An 8,466-nucleotide genomic window follows, 5' to 3' on the forward strand; every position below is an offset into this window, starting at 1 on the left:
TATCAACAATGGGCTCCACTCACCACTGCTTGAAATTTAGTCCACTTTATTACACGATGCACATAAGTAAATAAAATAGATTTTTTTAGAATACTTATAATTTTGGTATTTACGATTATTAATCAGGAACTTAGCATACAAGCCTTGAAAAAATACAATACAGTTTTAACTTATAAGTTATCACTAATCACACACACAATACAATAGTCTGTCCAAAAACTATACATAGACAAAAAATTACTGGGGGATGTTAAGATTTAAAGAGATAATCAAGAGGCAATCGTCAATCGTAATCATTTCACAAATAAATCATTAGCAGTTACAAAACACACTAAAATGATTATTACACTATACATGATTTTAGCGAACTACCGCTATAAAGGGTTTATTAGAAAGGCAATAACTGTAAAAAATTAACAACACACTATGACATAAGTTTTTGCCGGTTCAGCCTGACATTTTATTTCGCCTACGGTAGAAGTAGAAAATACAATTTCTTAATAAATAAAACGTTTACTGATTTAACAATATAAAGCGATTAAGTTAAGGTGTATCACATATTTACAAGTTTTAGCGCAATCGGGGTGATGGCAGTCAATTAGAAGCATTTATTAATGTTTATATTGTTTAGGAGAGCAGAGTAGGCGAAACCAGAGTCCAGACTCCAAGTAAATAAATCGTACTCGTATCAGTCGTATGTACCGCGTACGCTTCCGCTGTCTATTCGCAATGGAAATGGAATGCGCGGTATGCACCGTATGCACTATGGAGCACACACCACTGGCACTCATCCTTTCATCTGCTTCTTTCCGCATTTTCTCACAACCGTCTCTGTTGAAACGGCAAGTCTGTATGAGCGCGTACGTGCCATGGCCAAGGAGCGTCCTAAGCACACAATATGATTATCGGGTTCTTCCCTTCTCTGCCTGCACTGTTTTCTGTGGAGACGGAGAGCCGCTAGCCCGCTTGGTACGAATATATCGGTGACAAGGGTGCTGTAAGCAAATCAAGCTCAGCCTGCCTGACTCGGTGTATTTGTAAGCGCAGAACGGGAGAGAGCGACAACATCTCCACGTCTGAGTGAATCGATCAAATCTTTTCTTTTCCCGTTTTACCAGTCCCTTAAGCAAGGAAAATCTGTTTTGAGTTTTCCGTCATATCCAGGTCTATTCGCTCACTGTTGGACTACTGCATCGCGCTACCGAGCAGTTACATGTGTTGTGGTGCTTAATTAATCTGTGTTGCTATTCCGTGTGCTGTTTTATTTCCTGGATTATATCAGCTTTGGCTGGGCATTGTTGCTGCTATTCATCGCTGTGGACACGAGCTCCCCATTTTTGTTGATCGTTGTGGATCAGTGCGTACAGCGTGTGCATGGCCGTCAATCATACGGGCGGCATGGAGAACGGAACGGATGCTCGTAAATCATCTTCGAAATGGATCCGTTTAAATGTCGGTGGGACGCACTTCTGCACGACCAAAGTCACGCTTGCCCGCGATCCCCACAGCTTCCTCTACAGACTGTGCCATGGCGATCCGGATCTCAGCTCGGATCAGGTAAATAGTAATAGATCGCTTCTGTCTTATCCTGCCAGGTATGCCGCTAGATTTCCGTGATACGATGAAAGCGAAATACTGAACACTTGAAGAGCATATTTTTAATAATTTAATTTATCATTTGTTTACAGTTTTACAGTCACTTTTACTTCAGCTTACTGCTTACAGTATAACTGGCAAATATAAAAATCTTGATTTTTTAATGATTTATTTATAACTGTAAAAAAATTGTATCGCTGTTAGGTGTCAGTTTCTCGAAGTGTACCTTTAGCCTTCCGCTATCAGTTTTTTAAAAATGTTGTTGTGATGTGCTAGCTGTGTAAGCTAACTAAGGCTTCTAACATTAATTACGGAACACGTGAGTGATCATCCAAAAACTGCCTTGTTGTTTTAAGTGGTTCGGTGCAGCCAGCATTTCGTAAAATATTTCTTCTGGATTTTCGGAAGTTAAAATTATCGTTGCTTGCGTAAAAAAGCTGAAATTCCGAATTCAGCGTTGCAAGTAACACCTGACAAGCTGCAAGAAGCGTCGATCTACAGATTATAGAAAAGCTTTCTCATTTAAAGAAGTGTAATGTACTGTGTAACTGCATCTTATATAATTATGATTTTAATATCAATGAGAGTATCAGTATTTACGTGATCTGTATGCTGCCCTGAGGCATAGATACAAAGTAAATGTGTGACTTTTTAGCACCGGAATTGTGTACGCATAACCAGATTCTTATTTGAGCCAGTTAGAACTGCTTGACATGCATATTTTAATATGATTATGATATTTTTTATCTTACCCCTTGTTCAGCGGTTTGGCCCTGCCGTGTCAGCGGGTTTGGCCCTGCCGTGTCAAAAATTACTGGTATTGAATTATGGAGTCTCCACTGCAGAGTGCATCTATCAAATTGAGAGTGATTGAGGGATGTCAGTATCAGCTTCGTGCAGCATGATTTTTTCCCTTTTGGTGTGTCATGGGAACATTCCCGAAATGGCGGAATCTGCATTTAGGAAATGGGCACCGCTTGGATTGGTCAATTAGGAGATTGAAAGTAACGTGAAGGCTTCGGTTTCATGTTCGTTAAATGGACTGAGAATCGAAAAGTGAACAGTAATAATTTCAGTTTTCTTTCGAGATTTTGAATGCAACAGTTTCTTACTGCATTAAGTAACGTTGACAATACCGGTTGTGCAATGTGTATAAGAAAGCACTGTGTCGGTTGCATAGATATATATACAGTACTCGTTTTATAACTACAACTGTACAGTACAAAAATATTTTGTAGGCGCTAATATGCAGGATAGGTGCATAATTAAATATACCTGATGAACTGTCCACAAAAAAAATTGGCGATAGAAATGGCAAGCTTACAATTAAGGATTTTTTCTTGATCTGCAGTTGTCATTTTTATCGCAGCCTTGCACTTCATTCATTCAAACCGGTGCTCTGCCGAAAGCTGTTTTTTTTTCTGACTGCATTTGTGGATGCATTCTTTCAGTAAAGTTCAGGCCTTTTTTAGCACGGAAGCTTTGAGGAGAACTTGGCAGCCTGAGAGTTGTTGGGCAGTTATGTCTAGCACGACAGTTAATTACCACTCCCAAGACGTAAGTATTCATACAAATGCCCGTTTTTTCCATGCCCTATGCGTGATGGGAGCTCTGACGTAACCGATCATTCCTAATCGAATTAATACCGCTTGATTCTTTTGTTATACTTGCGTTTGTTCCCTTATGTAGTTGCTTAGCCTTTTATCGCTTTATCTGTTTATCAGTAATCTTTGTTTAGATTTTATCTAGTTTTATTTTAATCTATTAGTACATTTATTTATTTAACAGTAATGAGCGTTGTTCTGTCAGTCCCGTAGTAAAAATAATTGCATCTCCGCAACTGTATGGATCACACATAATTCGCGCAATACTTTCAGCTGTTGAAAAATTGATTAATTCATAGTTGGTAATAAATTTGTAACTAGCTTCTTGTATCCGTCACCCGCAGATATTGATTTATCGGGAAATTTAACGGAAGAGCACTTTTTTGAAAGTTAAGGGATTTGGCCCGGTACATAGCATCAAATTCGTGTACAACCAGGGGAACTTTCGCTGTTGCGCGCTCCCAAACACTTTTCAGTATTGCTTTATGGTATTTTGTAGCCAGAAGAATTGTATACCTAGGTGAGAAAACCGTTTGCGCGCGCAACATCCGGTTGCGAAGTTATGCGGGTAACAAAATTCCAAAAAGTTTAAATGCATTCAAGTGTACCAAAAGTCTCATTATGGACCGATCCCTTTCAAATTTTGCGCGTAAATGCACATGACCATGAAGATCGTTTTGACACGGATCCAGACTTCCACGATTTTTTTGAAATTTTAAAATGAATTTTAAAATTTTTGAAATTCATTTTAAAATTTGAAAAAAATGCTAGAACAGTGGATCCGTGTCAAAACGATCTTCATGGTTATGTATTACGCAAAATCGATCGTAACTTTAACTTACGTTTAAACTTTTTGGAATTTTGTTACCCTCATAACTCAGCAACCGGATGTTGCGCGCGAAAACGGATTTCACGCCTATGCACACCAATCATTTGGCTACAAAATGTCAAAAAGCAACCCAAAAAGGTGTTTGAAAGTGCGCGAAAGCGAATATTCCCGTCAATGTACACGATTTTAGCGCTATGTACCGGGCCAAAACCCTTAAGAACGTTTGGAGCATGCTGAAGTGGTGCCAGGCCGATGGCATGTGTAAAGCGAAACGTGGTACGCTAAAGATTACACGTGCAGGAAGAAACTATTTGCTAACCGGCTCAGATTACATTCATACTGCAGTGACTCAAAAGTAGAAGTTTTCTGTGGGAACGCCACAATGGGATGTCCCCGCCGCCGAAATGGATCATACTGAGAAATAAATAAGATTAATTGCAATGTCGGAGTGCAGAGCATTACTGCTCGCGTTCGGTGGTGGTCTTTAGGGAACAGAATCGGGGCGGTAAATACTGGTGTAACTTGGATACATCGTCATCTGACATTCGAAAACCGGAAAGAAATAAATTTCACTTTGTTTATGTGCTGGACTGTGCTGGAAGTTGAATCCGTTGTTTTCCTTTACAGGACGAAACGGGAGCCTATCTGATTGATCGTGATGCAACATACTTTGGACCTGTTCTCAATTTCCTTCGACATGGGAAGTTGGTCCTCGATAAGAATCTCGCGGAAGAAGGTACTTGTTCTCGGAGCGTCATCCTATTCGACTTGACCAGAACATAATATACCCTAAAGAAAATAAATTTAATCGCGAAAAAACGATTTCTCTCCCATCCCACAATAAATTGGGGAAAAATAACAGATCTGTTAACTGCATGAGGATTTATGTTCAGTATGCTGGTTCGTATCTGCCGTAATGTGGTTCGAAAGCTTGAATTTCAAAAAAAGATTTTAAACTTAAATATTTTGACTTCGCACGCTGTCGCCCTGAGGCTGGCTCTGAAAAAGACGCTAATTCAGAATTTTATGAGCCAGTGCACTGCAGTTGGTACGTGAAGGGGAATGGTTACCATATCCAGCAGGTGTGAATTGAAAACCATAAAAGATTTCGGATCTTGAATTCGGATAGTGCGTCTTCGACAGCGACCGCTTCGTTAAATATTAGCTTTTACACCAAAATTAGCGTATTTGCAGTCGGTTTAATTTTGTTTTTGGGTAAATAGCAGGTTGTGACGTGATGTGATTCTCGCAGTTAGTGACTCTCTTAAAAATTTAAAATGCTAAACACCGGCATATCTGAGATGTGTGCATTGGATGCGAGGTTTCTGTCAACAGTGGTTTAAACAGTTAATCACGGTTATTTGTCACTACGGTACGGTGATATTTTGGCCCGGAGGACTTATTAATAACCAAATCCACTGCACGCGATGGACGATGCCAGTGCTAATATGACGTAATTGGCATACGCCAAATGCCTCTTGAAATGCAGAGCTACCACTTGAAGCATCTATGTATTCTTACGGTCTTACCGGCTAAAAATATTCACGATAATTGTTTTGAAATGTCAACCAAGGGTGCTGTAGCGTTTCGTATTTTCAGTGGCATGCTGGCCAGTATACTTTAGCTATTTGCACGAAAGTGTTCGTTAATTATTATTGTGTTAAGCATTACCGTGCAGCAGATTGATTTTGAAAAATAATTCTGTAGCATTTCGTTCGTCCCGGAATGTAGGTAAAACATATGCTTGCAGTGAAACGGTGATGTGCTTTTTGTGCTGCTGCTTTTGCCGTTGTAAATGTCATTGTTGGAGGGCAAACGAAGATTTAGTCTCTCAAATGGGTGGACTGGGAGCGGCAGAATAAAGGCGCGGACGTCACCGGAAGTGTGCGGTTTTCTCCCGTCCACTATTTGTTACCCATAGCTACTGTGGCTTACGACATTCACTTTTGGACTACAGTTTTCCTCTGTCTAGGTCGATTATTGAAATCACTTCGAATTTCTTTTTTTTTGAATTATCCTTTTTTTGAATGAAGAGCTCCGCAAGGGATCTTCGTTGAATTGTTGACAAGGCCTTGCTCCTTTAAAAGCGTTGACAAATATTGACGAAGTTTTTTTACTTTTGTTGCGGCAGAGCAATTTCCGCTTTTCTCGTGTTTGCGAAGGAGTGTTTAACCAAGTCACTGTTGCGAATGTGTTTTCTCGTCAACCAACTGCGCATTTACAATACGTTCCTTCTTACGTACGGTGAACCAGGTCGTTACTGAAAATAAGACACTGAATCGGGACATCGTCGTACTATACGTAATGTAATATCGTAAAAACGAACTTGTATTAAGGTTTGTGGTAACTGGTTTTATTTACGTAATATAATGAGAGACTTTTGAGAGTACACAGACGAATAAACCGTTTTCTGTTTTGTCCTTAATCCGATGATAATCACGTTACTGATCGCCAGCTTTTTTAGGTCTCCTTGAAGAAGCCGAATTTTACAACATAAAAGACCTTATTTACCTGGTGAAAGACCGGATTGTGGAGCGGGACCGTGAAAGGGACAAGGTATGTGAACGTAAACTGTACTGCGGCAGTGAGCGCGTCACGGCCAACGTGGTTAACAATTTTCTGCCAATTATCACTGGCTTGTTAGCCTAATTGGTCCGGTAGCGGCCTCCTCCTTTCAGTGGAACCGGTATGGTGATGGCAGAAAGGTTGCTGAGTGACATTCGGGGTTGATAATTTAATTGGTTGTTGGGATCTTTTTTCGATGACCCTAATCGATCGTGTATATATACAGATACATGTGTGTTAATGTGTGAATGTTTCTGTGTGTGTAGGCATCGATGAAACGCGTATACCGGGTCCTGCAGTGCCATGAGGACGAGCTGACGCAGATGGTTAGTACCTTGTCGGATGGATGGAAATTTGAGCAGCTGATCAACGTCGGCTCCTCGTACACGTACGGGAATGAGGATCATGCTGAGTTCCTCTGTGTGGTATCGCGCAGCACTCCGACCCGCGTGGAGACCAACGAAAAGCAGGCCGAACCCACGGATCGGGGCAAGGTGAGACATTTAGAACGCAATAGTGCAGCCGGTTTCTCGAAACCTATAACAACACTCTCCTGCGGCTTGCTTGCTTCCTTTAACTCTGTGGGTGCAGAAAAGAATTGGCGCGATTATGTTTTTTTGTGTCCAGTTTTCTTTCTGGGCGTTTAGCGTATCTTTACTGCGTCCTTAGAAAATCTAGTGTAGATAAACGTGTTTAGCGGTTTGTTTGGTTCGAGGATGCGAAGATTACATTTTTTCGGTACTTATTTGATTGTGGCACAGTTCAATATTCTGGCTTTGACTAACAAATGTAGTACAGTGGCGTTCATCGTGACAAGAATTATGCAGACGTTTTGGCGCCAGAGATATAATTTTAATAATAATTATTGTTCGTAATAATGTCTTAATATACGAGTTCGCTTTTGAAAAGTAAAGCTATGTTTTTTGACTTGCGACAAGTAAATTTCACTTTGTCGATTGATTTCGTTTTTTGTTCTGAAGTATCCTGTATTATATGAAAGTGCAGTGTTTCGTTTATTCCATGTTTTAAATAAGTTTAACATCACTGAAATCTGACCAGTTTGTTATTGTATAGTACCTTCAGCAGAAAGGATCCAGGATGTAAATAATCATAACTGAAGGCACGGGTGCGGGAATATTTTGTTGGCTTTTATCTGCTCTTCTTTTGCGACCGGGCGGCATTTACCTAACGCCACGGAAGAGAAGGGAAATCGTTTTGATCTGCCAGTTTGTGTGTCTCTCTCTCTCTTTCGCACCGACTGCACACTATCGCCCCCACATCAACAATACCGCGGACCATGGACCTTTCAGAAACTGTCGTGAACTCACTATTGCTGATGGGAAATGCAAAGCGCAACGGAGTGTTGATTGATGTTTTGTTTTACCGTTTTTTGTGTAATTGTACGAAATGACGTCGTGGTGGTTTTAATTGTTGTATCGTTTTTTGTTTGACAGCCGACGGGTACACGGTACCGATGGCGTGGTTATTTTGTACAGATTGTGGCAGCTGTTGTAATGTTCCTTGCACTAATTAATCCTAATTTTCAGACTGGTCTCTCCGAGAATTGTCCGACACACTCTGGATCTGGTTTTCGCGCATGTCAGACTAGTGTACCTGACTCACTTTCGAAATGACTGCATAACAAAATTTTGGCACACGGCATGAATTTAAAGATTGCATTAAAAATTAAAATGTGAATTTAATGTGGCGGTCTTGGCGTTAATTTAGTGGTACCGCAGGTGCGTGGAAGACTTCGTATTCGAATTTCATCAAAATAAGCAAATACTACACTAAAATTGTGCCATTACAGTTTCTAACGATTTTAGTGAAAGTTTGCGACTCCTTTATTAAATTTCATATACCAATTTATCA

The 8,466-nt window shown here is 40.3% G+C and overlaps 1 protein-coding gene across 2 annotated transcripts; it reads left to right on the forward strand.

Moving 5' to 3' along the window:
- Positions 1-782: 782 nt before the first annotated feature.
- On the forward strand, positions 783-8,254 carry LOC129583437 (BTB/POZ domain-containing protein KCTD5-like). Of its 2 annotated transcripts, none has more exons than XM_055475235.1 (5): positions 783-1,557; positions 4,657-4,765; positions 6,494-6,585; positions 6,861-7,088; positions 7,669-8,254. In XM_055475235.1, exons 1-5 carry the CDS (start codon positions 1,375-1,377, stop codon positions 7,696-7,698), a joined length of 642 nt encoding a protein of 213 aa, XP_055331210.1. In that variant the 5' UTR covers positions 783-1,374; the 3' UTR covers positions 7,699-8,254. The 2 variants fall into 2 exon arrangements, with proteins under 2 accessions (XP_055331210.1, XP_055331211.1); XM_055475236.1 differs by lacking the exon at positions 783-1,557 and adding an exon at positions 2,467-2,600.
- Positions 8,255-8,466: the final 212 nt, after the last annotated feature.

Source organism: Paramacrobiotus metropolitanus, unplaced genomic scaffold (assembly GCF_019649055.1).
Source record: "Paramacrobiotus metropolitanus isolate TYO unplaced genomic scaffold, Prichtersi_v1.0 Parri_scaffold0000010, whole genome shotgun sequence".
NCBI lineage: Eukaryota > Metazoa > Tardigrada > Eutardigrada > Parachela > Macrobiotidae > Paramacrobiotus > Paramacrobiotus metropolitanus.

Excerpts from the sequence above, each read along its gene's own strand:
- LOC129583437 (XM_055475235.1), top strand. The coding sequence starts at position 1,375 with ATGGCCGTCAATCATACGGGCGGCATGGAGAACGGAACGGATGCTCGT. Across the intron at positions 1,558-4,656 it reads CGGATCTCAGCTCGGATCAG|GACGAAACGGGAGCCTATCT; the intron begins GTAAATAGTAAT and ends TTTCCTTTACAG. Across the intron at positions 4,766-6,493 it reads TAAGAATCTCGCGGAAGAAG|GTCTCCTTGAAGAAGCCGAA; the intron begins GTACTTGTTCTC and ends CAGCTTTTTTAG.